The sequence below is a fragment of the Hyaena hyaena genome, unplaced genomic scaffold (assembly GCF_003009895.1).
Source record: "Hyaena hyaena isolate Hyena2069 unplaced genomic scaffold, ASM300989v1 scaffold_36, whole genome shotgun sequence".
NCBI lineage: Eukaryota > Metazoa > Chordata > Mammalia > Carnivora > Hyaenidae > Hyaena > Hyaena hyaena.
This window is the reverse complement of record NW_024080668.1, coordinates 4,557,375-4,581,326: the sequence shown is the minus strand read 5'-3', so window position 1 is coordinate 4,581,326 and position 23,952 is coordinate 4,557,375. Positions and strand designations below refer to the sequence as shown.

Genomic DNA, 23,952 nt, shown 5'->3' with positions numbered 1-23,952 from the left:
AACGCAAGAGAGATGCTTCAGCCCGGTTATATATCCTTGCCGCTCTGAGCAGATGGAGGCTGTGCTCCCTGTTGTCTGATACCACACGGGCTCTGGCACGTTCCAACCAAGGGTACCCTGCGGGGATCAGATCCAACTCATGAGCTTCTCTTTTGATTTTATCCGGGATACCTTCATTCATTCAGAAGTATAGGGGGATCAGCATACCCACCCACCTGCCAACCGCCCCCCCCCCCGCCCCACTCCCTAGCAAAACAGGAGACATTATTTATTTTCATCCCTGACTGGCGTCTTGGTACTCTGCTCTTACCTCCCTGCATTCACATGTGCTACCTTTTGCCTTACTGTCAAGAAACATCCCCATGGCAAATACAGGCTGCTGTCCAAGTGTGACCGTCTTTCCTTCATCCCAGCATCCACTGGGACTTACAATTTGGGTCAGTAGTCCAGTGCCGCAAAAAGAAGAAAAAAAAAAAAAGACAGACTTTCTTTTGATGTCAGTCCTGGGCATTTTATCTGTGGACAGAAACGTCTGGTGTTTAAAAAACTAAACATCTGTCAGGGAGAACGCCTCATTCCTCCTTAAGGGAAGATCTGGATTCAAGGTTCCAGGGAAGACGAGTCTACAGTGAGGCACCTTAAGTATGACCGAGCTGTGCAAACGCATTATATAGCCTCCTCCTACAATGCCAGGTACACACACCACACCAAGCTGGGAAGGCCAGGAACATGGCTGTTAGAAGAAGAAAGGGTGCTATTAATTGCATTCCTTTCCCAAATGCAAAAAACAAACAAACAAAACCATAAAAACCCCACCCACAAAACAGCCCATCATCTGAGTGAAACCTGTGTGAACATAGTTCATTGTCCCCTGCTCTGCCGACAAAATGAAAGCATCGGGAATTAAAATTCATCGCAGCACACACACACACGGAGAGAATACCAAGAAAGCAGACCCTCAGCTATGTTCTGCAGCGGAGAAAAGAACCATTTCATGCAACGCACAGAACCAGGAAGACTCTTTTCTTCCCTGTTCAATTATGTATCAGAAACCCTGGCCCCATGAGTGAGTGGGAGTTGTATTCTGCATACTTGCGTTCTGCCTTCTCGTTCGGGCCACCGCTCAATGCAAGCATGTCATTTCTTCCCGTGCACTCAGAAAAATTATAGGTCCACACGGCTGTGGACACCACCGTAAACACACACCTTCCCTCCACAGGCACACACCCACACCCACACCCACACCCAGAGAGGCATGGGGCTCCTGTTGACGTGGGGCTTAAGGCCTCACACACAAGCTCACCTCATTAGAGCTTCATAATGGGCAAGCCTGGAGCCCGTCACAGTTGTGATGAAGTGTAATGTTTTCCACACTCTGGCCCCGACTCTACCCTCAGCAGATGAATTCCAGAACTCTGATCTGGACTCTGGGCATACAGATTTGAGGGGGGCTTGACTATGCTTTCTAGCATTTTCCTAGCACTGAGGAGGAGGGCGATGAGGAGGCCACTGCCCGCGAGTGCCCCATGTAGCCCCCACGCCCCCTTGCCTCGCCTCGCGGTGCCACAAAGCAGGTGTGCTGTCAGGAAGTAGCAGCTCCTGCCCTCTCTGCTGCCCACTCCACCTCCTACCTCTTTGTTTCTCTCTATTCCTTCCGTTGTTCTCAGTCTCGGCAACGTGTGTGTGTGTGTGTGTGTACGTGTGTGTGCACGTGTGTGTGCACGCTTCAGAGGGGAAGGACAACAAAAGCTGGGAAGAGATGCTGTTCTTTTGTCTCCCTGGTGTTTCTCTAATCCTATTCTGTTGTTTCACACGAAGGGAAATTTGGGAAACTCTCCTCATGCAGAATAGTCTTCACATTAACCACCCCAGCTCTTTCGGTTCTCCTGGCCACGCAGACAGCATGCGTAGGAAACCACACCAGGGGAGAGCCTCCATGCATTCACAGCTGTGGCTTTTAATACAAGGGACAATGTCGGGCAGCACCGCGACCCAGAAGTCAGCTTGGCAACAAGCAGCAATCTGGCCAAGAGCTGCCGTAACTCTATACTCACTAGACGGTTGTGTGGTTGGGAGGGCGGAAGGAGGCCAGGTCGCTACGGAAACACGAAAGGCAGAAAGGGCACAGAAAGGTGAAGGAGAGAACAGAGATATAAATTATATTTGTAAGTAAATATATGTATCTGTTTATATGCATAGCTAGACCTTATTATAAAGAAGGGGATATTCTCTCACCTCCTTCTTCCATGATTTATCAGTATGAATACAGAGATTAAAAGAATTATCAGAGGTTTTGCTGACCAGTTACTCTCCTGTGGCAAGAAAGAACATAATCCTCATTTATTCTGACCACAGACTGCAGCTACTATGTGCTGGGCACTGTGTCTTGTGTTTTTCAAACCTAGTCTTGGATTTTTGCAGATACCTACAAGAACGGGAAGAATCTACCCTTCACTTGAGAGATACGGGCTCTGGGGCTCAGGAGGCGGAGCGACTCATTCAGGCCCATGGAGCTGAGCGCGGAGGGAGCTCACGCGGGATCTGAACCCAAGCCTGTTGGGTCTCAAGCCTGAAGGCCTGCAGTTCCAGCCACTGTCGGGACATCAGCACCTGCCGAGGCGGGCCTGTTTCCGAGCCAAGCAGATGCTGCAGGCGGCTTCTGAGTGCGGGGCTTGAGTCACCTGCTGAGGCTGTGCCCAAAGCGCGCCACCTTCCGATACGGATCCCTGAGGGAGGATCCAGCCCGGTGGGAGGTGCCTGCCCTCTGCCTGTGGCTCTGGGCACCTGCTGGCATGACATCTCGGGCCTCATGCAGCTGCACGTGCCCCCCGCCCTCCCAAAGCTGGCTTCAAAACTCTGAGTCAGAGGCCCTGAGCCTCGAGGGAATAGAAGGACAGGGCAGCCAAATGAAATAAGATCATAAATGAGCGAGGCTCAGTCGGGAACGAGATGCCTGACACCAACCAGGTTTGGGGTCCTGCTTCTGGGTGGGCAAACACAGCCTGGTGAGCGCTGTGATGATTTTTTGGGTCTGGGGGTTGGGGGGGGCGATTTACTCATCCTGTTTTATGGAAGAGAGAAACAAGGCTCACTTGTGAAGGGTTAAGTAATTTGCCTGAGCGCCTACTGCCAGGCACATCTGCAAGCAGACACTGTTTATTTTCGCACAAATATTTACGAGACAAGTATGCATTTATGGAGAAAGCGAAAGCTACAGGCCTCGCTATCTAATTTCAATGTCTGAATCCAACTGTGCCAATTAAAACGAAGGGTGAAAACACAACACCCCAAAGCATTTCTTGTGACCCTGCAGAAGAGATATTTTCCTTGGCAAATCCCTTTGGTTACTCCAAATGTCAGCTTGAGTCCAGCCCGGGAAGAATCCCGAGGACAGGGCCGGGCTGGGCCGCGCTGGCCCCTGGGGAGCCTGACTGCAGGATTCACTGTCACTTGTCTACTCTTCGGGTGGGGCGGGGGGTTGAGGGGGGTGCTGCCCCCCGAGAATCGGGGACGCTCTGCACCTGCTTCTCTTCTCATTGCCTCTCTAAAACCCAGTGCTGCTTTCTGCCAACAGAGTTGAGTTATCACCTGGTGGAGGAGATAACGGAACGCAGACCCACCGTGGCTGGGGGAAAGCAGCCTGCGGAGAGATGGATGAAGAGAAGGATACTCACTATCGGGATGAGACAATGGAGCGGGGGTGGAGGAGCTAGTAGGAGCCGCTGAGGAAAGAGACAGGAAGGTAAAAAAAAAATTAAAAAAAAAAGGAAAAAATGCTCATTGCGGCACACATACGGAGTGAAAAAAAAAAAAATGGAAGAGCCAACCCCGGGGTGTCAGTGTTGGGAGGTGAAGCTGGTTAAAGCGCAGAGGAGAAGCCCCATGCATGAGGGCAGGTGGCCTGCGGGCCAGCGGAGAGCAGGGCTCTCTGACTTCAGACCAGAAGCCCAAGTCCCTGCCAAGCCTCAGGGTGCGGGTAAGGGACCGGGCCGGGGACCGCGGCAGAGCCTGCAGCCTGGCCTCTGGTTCAGCAGGAGCAGCTGCCTCTTTAGGATCAGATGACGGGAGCAGAGGGAACCCGGACCCTGGCTTAAGACGAACGTGGAAAAAAGGAGGCTTTGGCTTTTCATGTGCTAGATCTCCATGAGCTCCCGTACAGGCCTCCATCTCCACTCTGGGCACGTACTAGAGCGAAGCCTGTAAGCCTTGCTCTCTAATCTCGATGTCCCAACGACAGAGGAACGACCTTCCTACTCGAAGTTTACTACCAGGGGAGGAGGGTGGGGGGGTCCAGGACTGTTTGGCATCTGGAGGATCCTCTAACCACTGCCGCCCCCCAAAACCCTACACGGGAGGGGATTCTCGGGATGCTGCTGTGAGTGTTACCCTCGCTCCCTCTTGGACAAAGGGGACGCTAAAGAGACTGGGACCGAGTAAGTAATGCTCACCCCACTTCTGGCTTGGAGGACCGTCAGCAAGGGCTCATCCGAGACATTCTGGACACTGAATAGACTAGTTTTTCGCTGACAAGTATTCTGAGGTTGTTCGGTCAGCAATCACAAAACAAAGGCCCCTCTAAGAGCTAGATGAAAATCTGGAAAAACGTCACCATACCTCCAGCATTGCCTGGGCTCGTGGTTTGGTCTTCCTTTTCCCTCCCAGATGAGGGACCTCGTTAAACCACGCGAGGACAACGCACGGGAGTCAGAACAACATGGCCTACTCACTCATGGTGACTTGGTGGTCTGGCTAATTCATGTCCAGGTGTATGTATGTCTTTCTCTCTTTCTCTTTTGCTTTTTTGGCTTCAATTGTTTGCATAACTGTCCGTATTATTCTGGCAAAGGGGCAGGGTTTTATGTGTTTTAGACACAGTATATTAGAATACATTTAATTTATACTTGCAATGTGTCACTTAGGGGGCAAAATTTTGTGAAAACAAACATCTCATGCCTCTTTTACAAACTAGAGACTCATTTCTGATCTGTACACCCGAAAGAAGCTGTCTGTTTGCTTCACAGTTCAGAAGCATGTTAACATTCAGGCAATGAAATGCTGAAGGTGCGTGGCTCAGTCACGGAGAGAAGGACGCACAATCAACGGTCACATCATTGCGCTAGGGCCTCGGCAGCTTTGATAGGGAGGCAGCCCCTCCCAAGGCAAACGGAGGTTGTGAGCTTTCCCTCGCACACATCTGGCCCCAAAATACACGAAACAGGGACATCTTTCCAGGCTGGAGTTGTTTGTTTGTTTGGAGTCACGATTGCCTCGTTACCTTCACACACATGTACGAACGGTACACAAAGGAATCTTCGAACAGGTGAGCCATGCTTTCTAATATGGGAGCTCAGAAGCAGGAGTTCTCTGAGGTTATTTGGGGCTTTGGCATGTTCGTGCCCCTGCAGTCTATTAGGGAACCAAGAGGGTAACCCCGTTATTGCCACATCTCAAGGAACGTCAAGAGATAAACTAATGTAAAATGCACTGGCTCTCACCTACTGCCTCCTAACCAGGGGGTGGGGGACAGGGAATGGGGGTGGGGGCTCTGGCAGCATTGACTCTGTTCAACATACAGCTTCTCTCCCTTGGGGTGAGCGTGCACCGAGGGCCTAACTCCAGCATCGCGGGACCAGGCGGTCCATCTGCACCCCAACATTATAGGAGGGGAAAGCACCGGCAATCCGCGAGACAAGCTGGTGTCAGAAGCCAATGCTGCTGTTCTTGGGCTCGCTGTGAGCACACAACTGAATTGATGTCTGGTTTTATTTACCTAATTTCACACAACCCTTGTGCCCTCTGTGGGAGGGAGAACTCAGAGAAGTCCTTCCTAAAACGTGCCCTCACTTCCAAGTGGCAGTCAGTGAGTAGGTTTTGTCATGGCTGTGGTAGATGCCAGAGTGGCCCTTCTGACCGTATTCTTCTTCAGGATGGGTCTGGGTACCCCGGAGGCCAGGCCCTCCCTTCAGCCTCTCGAGGAAGGTCATGAGCGTACAGGAAAGACCACATGAAGGAACTTTAGTGAGAGCGTGATGTTCTCACATGTGCGCTGCCTCTTATCCCGTTCAAGTTCTTGACAAAGGCACTTAACGCTAGGGCTGGGCCAAGGCTCTCCTTATCTAAAAGGAGTTTGATTTTTTTTTTTTGTAATTCTTTAGGCCATAACTTTATTAGGGAACTGAGAAAATGGACTTTGCGTGCCACTGGCAATGCCTGCTGCTGGATGTTGACGCCCTCCTTGGAATGGACAGTTGACCACACCGTTTTCCAAAGGGCTTCTTGGAATCTGGGTTAATTGCCCAATTTCTTACTAGCAGATAACAAACAACGAGGTCTAGAGGTTGCCCTCTTTTTTTAAATTAAACACTGACTTTTAAAATCTAGCATCTGTTTAAGAAATTCTTCACCTTTACAAAGGGTGAGCTGGCAATGAATGAAAATCCCTTATGGGCTTTGAAGTCGAAGCCCCAGTTACTGTGATTTGGTACCCAAACCCCAGGTACGAGTAAGACACTCACAAGGACGCCTCATCCCGGCCTGCCTGTCTGTGACTATCCTAAGCCGCTTTCATTTCCTGATCACAAGCCAGAGCCGTGGAGGCCCAAACTGAGAATAAGGGCCCAGGAGGAAGTGCTCTCACCTTCAGAGCTGCCCCTTCTGGGTTAGCTAGGGGGACAGGTGTGGCCCGGAGCTGACAGCTGTCACTCCTAACCTGACCGCCCCAATCCCCAGTCTTGACTCCTTCCAGAACTGGTTCCTTCGGGAACCAAGTCTGCTGAGATCATGGATTTAGTGCTCCGCTCAAAATCTCAGAACGCCTACACTGAGCTACTTAGTTTCTGCTGTTGCTGCAATATTTCTGAATAAATTTTAACAAAGATAAGCTTCCCTGAGTGCCTTTCAGGAGCTGGGAGCTTTTTATGAAAAGAGTGTGCCGCTTTCTGAATACCTTTCCTTCCGAGTGTCTCTGGGTAACACTCCCCTCCACTATTCTGAGCTCAGCCTAGGAGCAAGGGGCAAGCGTCAGCAGGAGTGAAGCTTGGGGGCATCTTGGAGGCAGAGATCAGACTCCTTGCCCCCTGCCCCCCCGCCCAGGAGGAGGGAGGGGGCCGGCCTTCTGTAATCCGTGCTCCTTCTGTTCACTATTTACAGCTCACAAGTCCTTCCCATGCAGAACTCCCCCTCTCTATAGGCTTGGCAGTGAAGACACTAAGTAGCTGGTCAGTCTTTCCCAGTGGAAACGCACACCGATAATAGCCACGCGCGAAAGAACACAACTGACCGGAAGTGGGGATCTAACCCCCCAGCAGCTGCCTGCAGCCCCCACCTGTGACTTGGGAGCCAAAGCTCATGTTATCCTTTACAACGGCAGCTGCTGCTCGGGCCTCCTGGAGCCCTCCAGCTGCCACAGACAGAAAAGGGAGGCGCTACGAGCTCAAGCCTTTTATTTCCTCAAAGCACGTGTGCAAGTTCTTGCAGCTGCTTTTCCCTGTGAGGGGGTTCTGGATCCCTGGGCAGGCTGCGGCCACTTCTCTGGCATCCTGGCAGAAGGTGAGGCGCTGCTCTCGCGTGTAATGCAGAGAACACCCTCTGGCTCCCGCCTCGCTTGGCTTGGTGGCATTGCCACGCGGGGGCATCACACGCAGAAATTAATCAATACACACAGCTTCCAAAGACACAGAAATTGCATGCTCTACAACGGGACAAGTGTTAGCTTCTTGGAGGAACGTACAGACATTAACAAGAGCACAACTAGACTAAGGTCAGTGTGGTTAGGGCCCGGACGGCATCATCTAGTTCAGCCTAGGGGACGAAAAAGGGGCCGGAACTAAATTAAAAACTAGGACTAGCAGATGTTAACACTATAGAAACAGATAATGAGGTATGAAGAGGCACTTACGTGGAAGAGGGCTGTCTGCATTTCCCATGGATGGAACACAGACGATAAGAAAAGACAAGAGACAGACCCAAGGGGGAGAAAAAAAAGATGTGAAAGAAATGAATAGGCTCAGGACAGCACATGGAATTGGAAATTCAAATTATCATGTTATTTCAAATCCAGAAAGAAGCAGTTCCTGGAGAAGGAAGATGAGACAGGTCTTCTGCTTCGGGAAGAGGTAGGGGGGTTGCTTTGCGGGCCTCTGGCTTCAAAGAGAAGGAAGCAAGGGGTTGCCCTGCGTGGCTTTTAATCCCAGGAACGAGTGAGGGCCGGGGATCCCTGTGACCGCCCAGGGGGTGGGCTGTGCTGCACCCGCTGCGGCTGGGCGGACGCACAGTCCTCCTAGCGGTGCGGGTCTGTGGAGGGCCATCAGCAGAGCCCGGCCTTCTGCGGGACAGCAGGGAAAGTGAGGCAGGCGCAGTCTAAGCAAAGAGGGAACGATGGAGGAAAGCGGTGCCATCCTGAATGCATCAGGAGGAAGCAAGCGCCTCTCTAGAAAGAGGCTACAAGGGAGGGAGACCCTGACGCGCTCCTGGCGGGGAGGGAGGAGGAGCAGAAGAGTCAGGGCCCAGCCACCCCTTGCGCTTGTGCACTGCCTGGGTCCTGCTCCCCCGCACGTCACACGGCAGCCCCTGAGTTTCTGTGATGTCATCTCTCTGCCGCGTCGAAACTCCCATGCCTAATTACACCAACCATCAGTGTCTGTACCCTCTTCCTTCAAGTCACGGGGCGCTTTAGGGCCTTTGTGACCTGTGTCCAAAGGCGGTATCTCCCAATTCCCTCCACAAGGCGCCGCCGCATCTCTGCCTGCTCCCTTTACAATGTGCCAGGGGTGTCCTCTCTGGCTGTTAGCCTAACAGGTGGACTGGCTACTGTGACAGTGTCACCAGGCACTTTGGGGAAGAGAACAGAAGGGGCTGGGCATCAGCCATCACTGAGGGCCCAGGAACCAGGAGGGGGGACCTCCTGGAGCAGAGGAATCTGAAAGACAAAAAGCTGTCATCCGAACCATGGACGGGGCAGCTCAGGGTCCTCTCTGCCCCCAGGAGAAGAGGGTGGGGGTGGGGGTGGGGAAGAGGCGGGGCGGCGGCTTTTACTTACGGACTGGCTGCGTCTTGAACTCGGAGGCTGTGCTGATCTCCCCCAGCCCCTTGCCGTTGAGGGCCGCCAGCCGCACCGCGTATGTCGTCTCGGGCTTCAGGCCCACGATGGTGACGATGCCCTCCATGTTGGCTGTCGCGAGAATATAAGAAAGATCACCAAGTGGGGAAAGCCCGTGGGTAAAAGGGAGCAGCCGCTGTGGAACGCAGCATCAGGTCCTCAAGAAATTAGACCCAGCATTTCCATGTGACCCACATCTGGGTACATGCACCAAAGAACTGAAAGCAGAACTGGAACGGACGCCCACCCACGTTCGTAGGAGCACTGTTCACGATTGCCAAAGACAGGAAACGACCCAAGTGTCCTTCAGTGGGTGAGTGGACACACGCGGTGTGGTACTGATACAGGGGAGTATCAGGCAGCTTTACCACGGCATGAAACCCACTCGGGAACGTGCTACAGTGTAGGTGGACCTTGAGGACATCAGGCTAAGTAAGCCAGACACAGCAGGACAAATACTGCACTATTCCACTCATCTGCAGTAGTTAGAACAGTCAACTACACAGAGACGGGGAACAGAATGGTGGTTGCTGGGAATGGGGAGCTAGCGTTTAACGGGCACTGAGTTTAGGATTATGAAAAAGTTCTGGAGATGGATGGTGGGGATGATTTTACAATAATGTGACGGTGCCTAATGTCACTGAACTGTACCCTTAAACATGGCTAACATGGTAAATTTCATGTTCTACCTAGTTTGCCACAACAGAAACAGAATTAGAATGTTAACTATATTTTAATTTAAAAATATATATTTATAAAAAGGGCGGGGGGAGGGTGGAATCCAGCTTGCAGTAATGACCAAAAAAAAACCCAAAACAAAGCCCGTTGGACTGTCACGTGGGATCGACTGCCATAAAGTTGGTGTGAGGTTTCAGAGGGAAGTTAGGGAGATAAAGAGATTGTTTTCTTCTGGCTCCAAACGGGCAGCCCAGAAACTCCCCCCTGAGGTTTTCCACCCTGCAAAAGCTGAAGGAGTGACGGAGGCTTCCTGGTGAAACAAATTCTGAGTAAATCAGGGCCGGACGGCGGCCACCCTTGTACCACATACAGGACAGGGATTAAAACTTCTATGGAAACAAAGCGTATTTCACTGACGTGTCCTGGTTAAACCCTGTGGGGAGAGTTAGACACAGTTAAATACTCCGTCTTCAGGGCAAAACAGTCTGGGCTCGGAATCTTCAAATTGTAGGCATCCAGAGGTCATTCTGAAAACTTTTAGCTTGGAAATCTATCACGGGATGGATTTAAGAGCAGACTCATCTCTCTGGCAATTTGTTATGTGGTCAATACCATCATCACAGGATAGTCCCCGAGTAAACCAAGCAGGACTGGATGGGTGACGGCAGAGAACCCGAGGCCTGGGCCACCCACAGGTGCAGGGCGGGGGGTGGGGGGGTCCGGACTCCTCCGGCTGTGCTTAGCGCCTAAGCAGGGCTTCTGCTCGGAACGTGGTTGAGATGGCCTCGTCCTGGCATGGTCCTGAGAAGCAGGTTCTGACGTGCCAGGGGACTGAGGGCCAACACTTGCAGAGGACATGCGACCGGGCCCAAATTCTAGAGAGACGGGGATGGTCCTGCAGCGTAGGGACAGGGACAGATGGTGGGTGAGTGTGTGCCCCGCACCAAGCAACCCGTCATTCTAAAGGGAATGCGGACTCTTCGCCACTTACCCTCCTTGGCATCGTACCACTTGAAATGCCACACTTCCTCGCCCACTGCCCTCCACTCGGCCTTGTATTTGAGGATGGGCACCCCGCCTGTGGCCTCGGGCTCATCAAACTGCACCTGTGCTGTGCTGGAGTACGGCTCCACCTGGTCGATGGACGGTGACGAGGGGGTGTCTGTGGGGAGGGCACAGATGGAGAGCCGGGTGAGCCCGATGAGGTCCAGGACGTAACTCCCAGTCACAAAGCTTGTCTCCTGTTTGTGCTCGTTCTTGGGAATCTTGTCACCTGCATCTGGTCCCCCAGCCGCCCACCGTATGAGTCCCTCCCAATGGGCCCGGTGCCCACACCCTGGAGCCTCTATAGGCTCCGTGCTTCCTGACGCTCTGTCTTTGGCTCCCCTGGCCCTCCCTTCTTTCACTCTCCTAGTGTCACCAGAGGGCACGGACCAGGCCATCAAGGGCAAGGCGAGTGCAGCCATGAGGGCGCCCACCTGCTTGGACGAGGATGAACTCCAGAGATTCCTGCCCGATGCGGTTCACGGCAGTGCAGTTGTAATTCCCGAAGTCGTTTTCAGAGTCCGGGGTCACCTTCGGGAAGAAGGAACTCATGGGTTACTAGCGTCCCGTGGAATGGCCACGGACTCACATCTTTATTTATAGGATTACTTTGTAAAGAACATTAGCTCCAGCCCAGCCTGAAACCAGAGAGAATCGTCAAGGGGCTAGTGGGAGAGCATGCCCAGCCTCCCTGGCTGTGACCCAGGCCCAGGGAGGGGTGGGGGGGCAGAGACTCAGTTTCTTCTGTTGCCAGTGGCTGCCCTGGTCAGGAGATGTGAGACAAGCAAGAGAGAAGCTTTTCGCTGCATAGAAAAGTCTATGCAGAGTCAGACTGTGCCTTCTCCACCCTCCCCTGCCCCCGCCCTGACTCACCTCCAGGTAGCTGGCGGAGGGGGTGTTGTAGATCTTGATATTACTGTAATTGGAGCTTGGCAGCAGCTGACCGTCTCGGAACCACGAGATCGTGGCGCTGGGGTAGGCAAACACCTCGCACGTAATGTTCACTTGGTTCCCCTCCCACGTGTAGACAGCCACAGGGCCCTGCAGCTTGGGGGCGTCTGCAAGGAACGGCAGCGGCCATCAGGGAGACCACCACGACCCAGGCGCCCCGAGCACCCTGTCTGCTGGCCCTGGCAGGGCGTGCGGGCCCTGAAGCAGCCCCAGTGCCGGATTTGGTAAAGCCCAGGCCCTGCAGCACTGCTGGGAGTGGCAGGGGGAGACGGAAGTGCCTGTAGGCTTGTAAGAAGCCTGGGGCGGTGGGAGGGACGACTTGGGGACAGAGCTCAGGAAGGTCCAGGCTGCTACCCTCCCCTTTCATCCTGACCCTGCACGCCCCCTCCTCCCCCCGCCCATCGTTTTTCCAGTCGGTGCTCACATTGCACTTCGAGGTACATGGACTGGGAGTCCTGGCCGATGGTGTTGCTGGCAGTGCAGACGTATTCTCCGGCGTCTGTGTACTGGACGCTCTTCAGGGTCAGGGACGACACGCGCGCATGGCTGCGCACCACCATGTGCCCATCCAGAGTCTGCCAGGAAGGAGGGGAGCGCGTCAGAGCCCGAGGCGGGGCACGGGGTGGGGGTGGGGGGCAGGAGACCGGGCCACCCCTCATCTGGGACCAGTCTCACATCCTCTCCCCGAGCTGTGCCAATGCCTGACTCTCACCTTAGGTCCTGGGTAGTGTGGGAGGCTCTGGAGAGCACCACAGGAACGTGCGTGGATCCAAAATAGAAAACGGGACTTGAGTTTGTGTCAAGCGGCCTAGACTCTGTGCCAGGTTGGGTTGGGGCAAGGACAACCAAGGTCCCCCCGCCCCCCCGCCCCCAGACACCTTTGTGTGGCACGTCTAAACTGGAAGCAAAAGCCCTGCTGGCAGTCGTTCCAGGAGCCGCAGCCTTGCCCCGTGAGATTCTGGGAAACCTGCACCTCTACGCCTTCGTTCCGGGAGTGAGCCCATCTGCCAGTTCCATGGTGCATGCATGCATAATGGGAAAGCCCAATGTGCCAACTGCAAGAAATTATGCAAGAAGCCTATATTCCTGCAGATGCCTCGCTTTCCTGAATGCTTAAAAGGAAACTAATTTCATTCAAGAGAAAGTCCAACAACTCAATGATCATGAGCTGGTGAGAGGAAGGGAGGGTAGCTGGCTCTTCTCTCCAGGGTTAGTGACACAGAGTCCCAGGCAGATCTGGGATCCTTGACACCACAGCCACCACCATTTTCTAGCCCCTGAGACCATACTTGGCTTCCCGAGTCTCTGGAATTACAGGGATTGGTCAAAAAGTGAATAAGCATATGATCCCTAGGCAATGGGTACTGGAATATTTCCAAGAGGCTCTTGTCTTGACATTCTAACATGGTTGCTGGCCTAGGAAAAGTCTGGGCATGTTGCCCAAGTTCACATCCTCAAGAAAGTTGGTAATCTGAAGAAGGAGTCTGGCTCCTCACAGGCTGGGCCACACTCTTATCTCCAGCATATGATATTCTGTGGGGATGGACAGGTGAGTGTTCTGCATCGGGCATCTGTCGTCCCACGGGGCTGAGCCTTTAGGGAATGAGAGAACACCTGCTTCATATTCTTCTGCCATGCTGGTTTGGAAGCCTGAGACCCAGGACTGCAATGTCATACAGCAGCCAGTTTAGGCAGCTCAAAAGCAAGGTCCCATTGGCTTTGTGGGGCAGTCTCTGCATATCTGTCCATCACTAACAGACCTAATCCATCTCAGGCATGTAAGCCCCATTGAGGTTCCTTCTGGAAGCTGGAACACCGCTGCCGGCAAGGAGGCAGAACACCGAGCAAAATCATCACTGCCTACCTCTGCGAGGGCCACCCCCACTGTCAGAGGAGTGCCCACACATTCATGGCTCTCAGCTCCACCTGAACTGTAAGTCTGCCAGCCTGACTGGTTGAGGAGATGCCACACACACATTAGTGAGTCAGGACAGCAGACAAGTATGGAGAACCAGGCCAGGAAGCCTCAAGACAGCGGCTTGCTGAAGATCCTGGGTCCTAGGTCCCCCTGCTTCTCGTGGGCTGATGGAGTTGTCCCAATACACCCCAGTAGTGACTTCCATGAGCCAAACAAATTGCAACCCATCAGATCTAGTGGCATTGAAAGCACAAAGCCACACCAACAAGGATCTTTAAAGGGCTGACCTGATCTGCTTGTCACTTCTGTCTGTCCCCAGCACAGCCAGGACAAGGACAGAAAGGGTTCGAGGTTCCCCCCCCGCCCACCCTTCTGATTATCTCAGTAAGAGCACAGGTTCAGCTGCAAGTGACACCAGCCAGCGGCTGAGCGACAATTGCTTGTCACCCACACGCGGCTTGTCCTGGGCCCGGCACCCACAAACACGGAAAACTGACCAGATCTTTGGGAAGTCAAGAGACCATTTCCACAACGGAAGCAGTATTGCAGCAAAAGATGCAAAGAGAGTCACGGAGGTAAGAGTAGGACAGAAACAAATCAGAGCAAAACAGGGCATGAGCAGTCTTTTCTCAGAATATTCTAGAAAAAGGTTGAAGAGAAGCTTGGGAAATGGTTTCATTGACAGCTATGCCCTTCTCCCCTTCTGTGTGTTCTAAATTTCTCTATGTGGAAAATTTTCTCATTTGATGGTCTCAACAGACCAGTAGACAGCCCTCTACAGAGACTTCTTATTTTGCAGTGGCTCACGACAGGATTGGCTCACGACGGGATTTAGGATGGGAATCTGCCAGATGCCAAGTTCTCCGTCCAAGGGGAAGCAGATAGACTCTAGTGCAATTAGACTGTTTCCCTCCAAAAAGTTTGACCCTGGCGCTTGGACAAAGTCAGGGTCTGCCACCCACAAGCCATCCAGACCAGGAGTCATGCTGATAAAGTCCAGGCTTGCAGAGGAAGCAGATGATCTCTGGGCAAGAATGGAAAGACAGCTGTGACAAGAACACCTTGTTTTGCAAAAATAGCATGAAGGGCAATCATGCTATCCTTCTCATCACAACATTTGTGTGCCCCTCCTTCCAGGTAAAAGTGCTAATTCTCAGAGCTTATATAAGGAAAGTGGCCATAATCCAATAGCCTTCTTTGGGGCTCATCTGGACTTAGGGTCTTCATCTCTGAATGAGAAAAACAGGAGGAAATTCTGAGCCCCAGGGGTGCCACTCGCTTGAAAGTCAATTATGTCCAAAGTGAGATACTCAAGATAAGGATACTTCTGGTAAACAGAAGTGAGTTGTCTGATTTCCTGGGAGTAAACCTATGACTTCCACTTATAATAATAATTCACTTAACCTCCCTTAATGCTCCCTGATAAATCTCACATTCCCCTCTAGCCAGGTCTAAATCAGAATGACAGGGGAAGATGTAGAAGGCCAAATAGAATGAGATGTGGAGTTACTGAGGGGTGGCTGCTAATTAACCTCTCTTCTCTCCTTTCCCCAATCCCAATGGGTCTGTGACTTTGGGACAATAAAACAGCCAGGCTGGGATGGCACTAAGCAATCTCTTTGCCACAGGAGGGAGGCATTTCAGTGAGATGAACACCTGACTATGGTCCCCCATGACGTGGAAGATGGTAGGAAACAAAGACAGTTTATCGTACACTGGATTTGATCACGGCAGTATGTTCACGTGTAGACACTAAGATCAGTGCTCGGGGATATGGCAGTCAGCTCTTCAATATTAAACAGCATTAAATATTTATAGCCATGACCTGAACACATGAGTTATGTGTTCCAAATAATTATCATTTCTGGAAGACTAAGAGGAAAGAGTTACCTAATTAAAACACAGTGTGTAGGATTGCCATATTCCACATTTGTAGTATTAAAATATCAAAGTTTCCCCTGGAGAAGAGGCAAAAGCTATTTAAAAAAAATATTTATGGATTCGATCCTTGAACCTCGTCTAAAGTATACTAGTTTTTATTTCGCTATCTTTCAGTTATATAAATCAGTGAAAAAATGACAGGCATGATTGTAGCTAGGGTCACGAGTGTGTGACATGAAAATCTAAAGATCAATACTTAGCTTCAGTTTTCAAACGAGGTCCCACATTACCCAAATGGAAGGAAGCAGCCAGAGAAATCTCAAAGGCTAAATGCTACTGACTTCTAAAACCATTTGTGCCAAATCATGCGAATCTCATAAATTCAATGATCTATAAAAGTAACATAGGTGTGCCCGGCAATTTGGGGAAACCAAAGAGAGATGTCACCTGCATTGCTTTGACATGAAATGGGTTGTGATCGTTCACTAGGACTGACCATTCTAAAATAAAGCGAGCAACAAGATGAGTTGAGCTGGAAAGGGCTGAGTGGGTTGTCAGACCACTAACTTTGTGACTTTATGACCCAAAGCCACATCAACCAGGTGAGAGATAAAAAAAAAATAATAATAATAAAATAAAATAAAAAATCTCATTTCAAAACGCCTGGCCTGGGAATTGGAGCGATTTATTTCTGTAAGTATAATTACCTGGAGGTGATTTTACCAGCACCAGCAAGAGAATAAGATCCAATTTTAAGAAGTAATAAGGATTTGTTCATCCACTCCCAACACAGCTTGCTTGCTCATTCTAACACGCTATTGCTAAGTAACGTCTACCACTATTGACCTATTCTTTAATCTAACTAGATGACTAATTAGTTTAGCATGTCTGGTTATTAAACTGTAATGGCGAGTTAAACTGCGATGCTTTCAAAACTAAAGACTGGCTAGTGGTCAGGTAAGCTATACCTCCTGCTTCTCCGGTCGAGTCCACGAAGCCTGGAGAGAACAAGATATAAAACACAACAAGAAAGCAGTAAAATTTTACAACATGTTGCTTCAGAGAATTGCTGTATCACACTGCATTTCGTGCACATGCAGCTTCTTTTCAACTTAGAACTTTTTCCAAGGCTCACTTTCAACGGTGTGTTTATGACCCAGTTGAATTTAGGGTTTAGCTTATGTTAAGCTTTCCCCACCCCCTTCCGCGCATTAAGATGTATAATTCAAAGGAGAAGGCTTTCCTAATCTTTGGTCGACATACACAAGGGTACCAGCAGACACAGTAGACTGCACTTGTTCCAGAACATCTTGAGTATTTCTCGTAGTTATTTCATGACACTACTAGTTCTAACCATAAAATCTAGAGATACTTTTAGTGTAGGTTTCCTCCTTTGGATTCTATCAGACAGCTTATTGCAAAAATACGAATGCCATTTTGTGCTCATGCATTTTATAATTCATCGCATGCATCCTATTAAAAATCACGTTTTTATTTTTTTAAAAAAGGAACTAACAAAGGAGCAGAGAGAGACATTAGGAATGGCTAAGTACAAAGTCCTTAAAGTTGGTGGTCAGAAAACTTCCAGGACAGCAAACTCTGAGCATCGCGGCAGGCTCCAGTCAGTTCTCAAAGGGAGAGGAATGCCCAGATGGCATGCAGGCTCAAGCGTGCACCGTCAGCCTCAAACATGGCATTCACAAAGGAGGGAGTCAACTCAGAAGCACAGAGGTGTGGGTATTGTCCTACCCACAGCTGCATATTCTACTTATCTGGCACTTGGGTATCTCCTACGCTTATAGGTTTTCTGTTTGCATAGCGAGACTCCAAAACATCCTACCTGCAGTTGCTGTTTTTATTAAATGGCATGACTGCCCGCTTGTCCCTGATGCTCAGATGGAAAAAGGAGAGAACAGAGACCAGAGACAGAGCAATGCAATCCAGGTAGTGCACATGGGTTAGCAAACATTTAGTAAGAGTCCACTAAATGCAAAGAGCTTTGGTGAGACATGAAGATGGAGAGGCTGGGTTATGTCACGTCATGTTGGAATGAAGAGAAAAGTGAGGACAGAGGACCATGCAGAGACCAAAGTGTCGGGGTGCCAAAATGTCACATGTGGCCGCCAATGAGAAGCTTGTCTGTCACATGCCAGGGCTGCATGAATTAAGACATTTTTTTTTTAAGGGCTATCTCATAGGGAGTTCTTTGTTTTTCAGATCTGATCCTTCTTATGCCTCTCCCAAAGCACTACGGTTTTGTGTCACTGAGGAGAGGTAGGTGTTAGTAAGACAATGCTTCCAGTAGCCTGACCTCCTGCCTGTGTGTCTGATAGAATGGTAGGCTATGCCTTGGCCCTGATAGTTTGGTGATGGTGTGCATCTCACTTTAAGACAATCTGATGTGCAAATATACACACATAAAACAAATTAGGATATGATTAGCCATGCTCTAGAAATTTTAATTTCCAGATTCTTTTAATATTCACGTTTTACTACCTCACATACGAGTCTGGAGGAATATGTACACACACTAAAATGAAGCATCCCTATACTTATCCTAAAGTAGACCCTGCTATCCCTCTGCCCATATCCCAAATACGCCAGACTCTAAATGCTCATCGCAGACACCCTTTCCAGTGTTTATATGTGGGCACCTGGTTTGCATTAATGAGGAATTCTTCCCAGTGACAGAAAGATCCAGTTTCCAGGGAATCCAGAATTTCAAAGGTCTCTCTTACTTGTGGGGATTTGTGGGATACTCTGTCAGCCAAAGACTTAAGGTTCACGAAATTCCATTTTTTCTACCTCTACTGAGCTCCACTCTTTGCCCCTCTTCTTTTCCTTAAATATTAAGGCTTCGTATGCATTCCTTTACCAGTCATTTCAAAGGCATGTTCAAACAAGAGGCTCAAATACGCACACAGAGAACGTGTTTTGCTAGTGACTGATTGTGCAAATCAGCACCCAGAGGTCTCTCTCAGTATGTAAATGGTACCTGGAAGTTAGCCCCCTCACTCACGTACCTGGCAATATTTACAATGAATCTCGGTAGGATGAACAATGAAATGAGGTGGATGTGTACCTGCATTATCACAATGTCCTCCAGCCACACAGATCAAACTGTCTCATTATGATGTTCAAATATGGTTTGTTTCAAAGTCTTCTTTTTGTTTGTTTGTTTTTGGCCAACAGAATGGATACTAAGAAATGGATTAACTTTCAGACAGAGCATCTACCCTAATGGTCTTAATGACCCAAATGTAGTCTACCTGTTATCAGTTGTTGAGCAAAACCAACTCAACTAGCTGAAGCTCAGCAGACTGATAGTAATCAGTCTCGAAGGAGTGATTGGACAGAACCCAGAGACGCGATCAGATAGGTTGTGACAATCGGGCTCAGTTTACTGGATTTTGCTTTTGTTGTTGTTTTTTTTTTTCCTTTTCCCCAATGAAGACGAACATGAGTATTCCGTTAGAAAGTTACTAACCCTGTGCCTATGGTTGAAAGCCTTTTCTCTCCTCTCCTCTTAAGAAGGGTAATACTAGACAAACACTAGACTTAACTAAGCAATGAAGTGAAAGACCAAGCTGCTTTATTTAGCTTACATTGTAACCAACTTTATTAAATAAATTATTGAACCTTCCACGAAAGTCCTCAAAATCATGAAGAGCACCATGACATTGGGTGCTCTGCCTTCTAAGCCAGTGACCCAGAGGAAGGCCCTGGTAGCATTCTAAGGACTTTGTACTTGACCTTGTCCCAGTCAACATTTTTATCAGAGACCTGGACCAAGATATTTCAAGGAAGTGTTCACACGAGGTTGGAGGCAACCGCTGATCCAGATGCCGGATGACAGCTGCCTGGGGATGGCTGCTGAACTGCCTGCCTTTGGGCCTTGCGATGTGGGGTCACCATCATTAGATCTCATTACTTTAAAAATACGTAAACAAGATCGGGGGTGGGGGGGGCCCACATGGCTTGAAATGCCCTAGACGTACAGACCTCTAAGGACAGTTCTAATAAAAGCCAGACTTTCCTGGTTACAAGGATGGACTGAAATGGTTCTCAACTCTCAGAAAGAGTTTGTGTAGGTGGCATTTTTGGTAATTGAGGTGGTTAGAGGTGGCTACTGGCATCTGGAAGGAAGGGAGCTGGTGGTGCTGAGTTTCTGGCCATGGACAGGACCGTCCCAGTGAAGGAACTGCCTTCCCAAACTGCCAGTGACCCCACTGAGAAACGTCAGGTTGCAACAAACAAAACACGACTTTTAGCAGAAATAAATATAAAATTCTGCATTTTGGGCAAAACAGTCAATTGCATAAGAGCAGGATAGGGGCGATGTGGCTTCAAGGCAGTTCAGATAAAAAAGAGCCGAGCATTTTAGTTGACTACAAGCTCCATGTGAGGCAACACAATGAGGAAACTGCTGCAGGGGCTAATGCGACTTTAACCGCATGCTGGCGTCGGGATCGAGGGGGTCAGAGCTGCACGGAACACTGCCGTAGTTACACTGGGCACCACAAAACTTCAGGGGAGCGTCAGCGCACTGGGACCGCCGGCACCACCAGAAAGCACAAGGCGGGGAACACACGACCTCAGAGACAGGAAGGCCACTGACTGTTCATAAGAGAAGAAGAGTGGGAACGAAGGGAAAATCCAAGAGCCCTCGCACAGGGGACTGAGCGGCACAGCAGGCGGAGCGGACAGGACAAGGGAGCAGACCTTCCCGATCACCAGCGCTGGCCGGCTGTCTTGCAGAGTACGGTCGCCACCACCCTTCAGGGAATGGCCACGAGGCTTTCTGGCAGATATGCTGGCAAGTGAGTGCCAGGTGAGACTAGACAACCTGGAATAGGGCCTCCCTTCCCGCCTTCCAGGATTCCAGCATTTTGTGTGGTCTAATTCTCAGGAGACTTCCTGACCTCTGCGGTTAGACACAAGCGGCTATTGTTATCTGCTTAGCGTATCAGCCTGGGTTTACAAAGCCAATTGTTTTCTTTCACTCCTACGCTGCAGTGACTCTAGTCATCTCGGTCCCTGGTTATATACGATGCACCTTCAGGTGGAGGAGAATATGATGGACCACTGCCAGGTAGAAGTGAGATTTATCACCTGGAGTCCAACCGGCCATCTTGGTTTTCTTAATTACCAGCTATCTCGGTGTGGGATGGGCAGCAAGTCTCCCTCTTTGATGTCAATATATAACTGATAGAAATGGCAAGGTTCATGTGCAGGGGTTCATTTACACAAGTAAGTTAAGCTGGTGTCACATCACTGGCTGGTCTGGAGGACTTGCCCTAATATTGGTTCACTCATGCTCTAGTAATGTCAAGTAAGCCTGAAGGCAGTCTGTAGCAGAAAGAACCACAATGTAATCTATGTGGCTGGGTTTCCATAGTATCTCAGATTGAGACCAATGAGCTACACTGATGACTGAATTATACAGTACCTACTTGGCCTGAGATGGTCTCTTTTGGATACCTTTGGTCTCACTACTTAGTAAGTACGAGTGTGTATTAGTGCCTGGTTATTTGTTCTCATTCTGTAAAAGTGAGTTCTCAGGTATAAGCCAGAAGTGCCCACCTATAGAACTTAGGGTAGGCACAAATCTTAATGGCCCTTCTGGTCTAGCTTAGCTGTTGAGCTATTCCCAGAAAAGACATCGGATTGAAAAGCATCATTCATCTGGGATAGATATTATTTCTGTCCTTTACTGTAGGTCAACGATACACACTGGTTCATTCTGGACAAGTCTACTCACAAGCCTGATGTAGAAAAATCTGGCGGGCAGCAGCCCTGTGGTTGAAGCCCTGAAATGCACATTCAATCCATGTAACACACACAATGGGAGCTGAAATCTGAGCTCAGGGTATAATTCCAATGCCGATAAAGAAAGTATCCGAGTAAACACCACATTTCCTAGTCCAGTTGGTTTTCACAATATCGAACAGCATATGTGAGTTTCAAAAATACTTAGCAGTTCCTTGAGTTTTTGTTAAGTGGAATTCAACTGTGGAGGTAAACCTTGCAAAGTAATAATGGGCTTTTTGGAACAGCAATTTCTACTCCTTTTCATTTTCTATTAGCAGGGCGGAAGTCAGACCCTCAAATGCAAATCCCAAGAACAGCTCTGGCATTTCACACTATCTCTTTTTGACTTTATTTGAGTTTGTCCTCTCTAGGGATTCCCTTTAGGCAGGCAGAAGAGTGAAAATCTATCATTTTTGACATTTGGGTCAATAAGCAATCCATGATAAATGTTCTTTAAGGCTAAGGCCATTAGTCCTGAATAGCTGACAAAGTTTTGGCCAACTAACGTGAAGCCCATTGCTAGAGGGTATATGAGAGGAGATTGGAGAGGTGCCATAAGTGGGTTTAAGTTGCTTTGACATCAAGCTTCTTCCTCCTCCTGCTTTTGCCAACTCAGCAGCAAAGGGCTGCAATGATGTAAGATTATCTAAATTTTTATATATTGTCAATAATAAAGATAGCTTTCCAGGGGACTATAAATCTACACGCTTCAAAGCTAAATCTTCCCAGTCGTTTTAATTTAGCAGGAAGGTCGCTGCCATGTGCTTAAGCTCTCTGCGAATGTACTGCAGAACCCACTGGAACCATCATCACGTAGAAACTGCTAATTATTTTTGCCAACAGAACAAAATGATATCCAAATGTGACTGAAAATACAGGCAGACACAAAGGCAACCAAGCTTTTGTGCGTAGAGTGCATGTACGGCATGAGTCTACAAAACACAAGGAAAGGAATTAACAGGGCTCATTCTGATCCCTGCTATTTCTGGGCAACGCTTCCTTGGGTGCCCCTTGACATGATGGTAGTATCAGCTGGGGCCTCAGGATCTTGGCTTCTCCTTACTCCTCATAGCTCCATAATCCAAAGTCACTACCCTCTTCTTCCTCCGAACGTCTAACTTGACCATGCCTGCTATTATCACACCCTTGCAAGTCTTTGCAAGAAACTGTGGTTCTTCCACTGTAAGGGGACACTGATGAGGCCACAGCCAGGCAGGCTGGAGGATGGAGGCCATGGGATCTGGCACAGTCTCTGGTGCCCGCATTCCAGCTTTGGACTCACCGGAGACAACGGGGTATGGCCAGACACAATCTGCTTGGAGCCTGCGTCCCATGGCCCTGAAACTCTCTGGGAACATCATACCTTTTCTTCGCTGCTGATGTTTCGGGTAGAAGTCCTCCAGGTGATAGAGGGAATGGGGTCTCCTGAGGCCTCACAGGTAAGGGTGACTTGTTCCTCCAGTTCCATGGCCGTCTGGTTCTCTACATAAGTGATTTTGGGTTTTGCTGAGAAGACAAGATATGTTTATGAGTCTGTCTGATCTTTCATCTTTCTGGTTTAAGTTATAATATGCACCCATTCAACAAAGGTTACGTACTTACTAAGTTTAAGGTCCTATTCTAGGTGTTGTAGGAGATAAAGAAAAGAGTCCTCAAGGGGCGTGCAATTAGGCATATGATAACATTGAAGTGATGGCCAAAGCAACAAGATCCCTTAGGGTAAGAATGCTAAGGGCAGTGGGTAGAGAAGGCACAGAGCAGAGGGAGATTGCTCCTCTGGCTGGAACCTTCAGGAAGGGAAAGCGTTTGGGCTGGGCCATGAGACTTTCAGCACGTGGAACTCTGGGACAGAGGCAGTCATTCCAAGTAAGAATTTCCAAGTGTAGAAACCTGCTTGGCTGAAAGCAAAGAAGCAAGAACATGGGAAGAGGGCAGTGTGGCAGGAGCCGGCGTTTGCTCCTCATGGCAGGGGGAGGCGATGCTGGGCCCGGCACAGAGATCGTGACAGGCTGGCTAAGGTGCTTGCTTTGAATGATCTCGGTGGGGCTGATGGAGGCCCACTGGCGGTATTTGATCCGAAGAATGAAATGGCCATTTGTACTTCATGAAGGTTAATCTAAGAAAGACTCAAGATGATTTAGAATGGAGGAAACCTTGAGGTGGGAAAACCAATTTGGAAGCTCTGGCCATGCCCCGGATGTGGCTTCATACAGCCCCGAACCAGGTGGCCTGGGGTGAGGGGCCGATGTGGAAGGAAGGGCAGCTTTGAGAGAGGCACTTATGGCAGGCTTTGCAGGAAGTGCCAAGTGAACAGAGGGCAAAGGGGGCAAGGCAAGACACAAAAGAAAGGTTGCGAAGGAGATCACGTGACTCCGAGCTTCCTGCTGGTGGAGAGAGCTGGGTTAGCACTGACTCCAGGAAGGAAACATGGCGAGTGATGGGTTGGGGGCTGTGAGATGGGCTGGGGCGGGGAGGAGAGGAGATGGGTTCATTTTCCAAATGTTTTGGGTAATGCAAGAAAACACAAGCATTTGAAAGCTGAGTTAAACGTTAAAACATTAGAGAAAATTGA

The 23,952-nt window shown here is 49.7% G+C and overlaps 1 protein-coding gene across 17 annotated transcripts in view; it reads right to left on the bottom strand.

Moving 5' to 3' along the window:
* The window catches only part of NCAM1 (neural cell adhesion molecule 1), a 309,548-nt gene that overhangs the window by 28,805 nt on the left and 256,791 nt on the right, over positions 1–23,952 (bottom strand). For 6 of the 17 annotated variants that reach the window (XM_039229165.1, XM_039229163.1, XM_039229164.1 and 3 more), the window contains exons 8-13: positions 22,744–22,886; positions 12,195–12,345; positions 11,693–11,877; positions 11,254–11,350; positions 10,767–10,937; positions 9,038–9,169 (exon numbers count right to left, since the gene is read on the bottom strand). In XM_039229165.1, coding sequence (XP_039085096.1) covers positions 9,038–9,169; positions 10,767–10,937; positions 11,254–11,350; positions 11,693–11,877; positions 12,195–12,345; positions 22,744–22,886 — 879 coding nt within the window. Of the gene's footprint in view, positions 1–7,897; positions 7,913–9,037; positions 9,170–10,766; positions 10,938–11,253; positions 11,351–11,692; positions 11,878–12,194; positions 12,346–16,537; positions 16,568–22,743; positions 22,887–23,952 lie in introns of all 17 variants that reach the window. The other 11 variants (XM_039229153.1, XM_039229158.1, XM_039229160.1 and 8 more) reach the window with 3 other exon arrangements.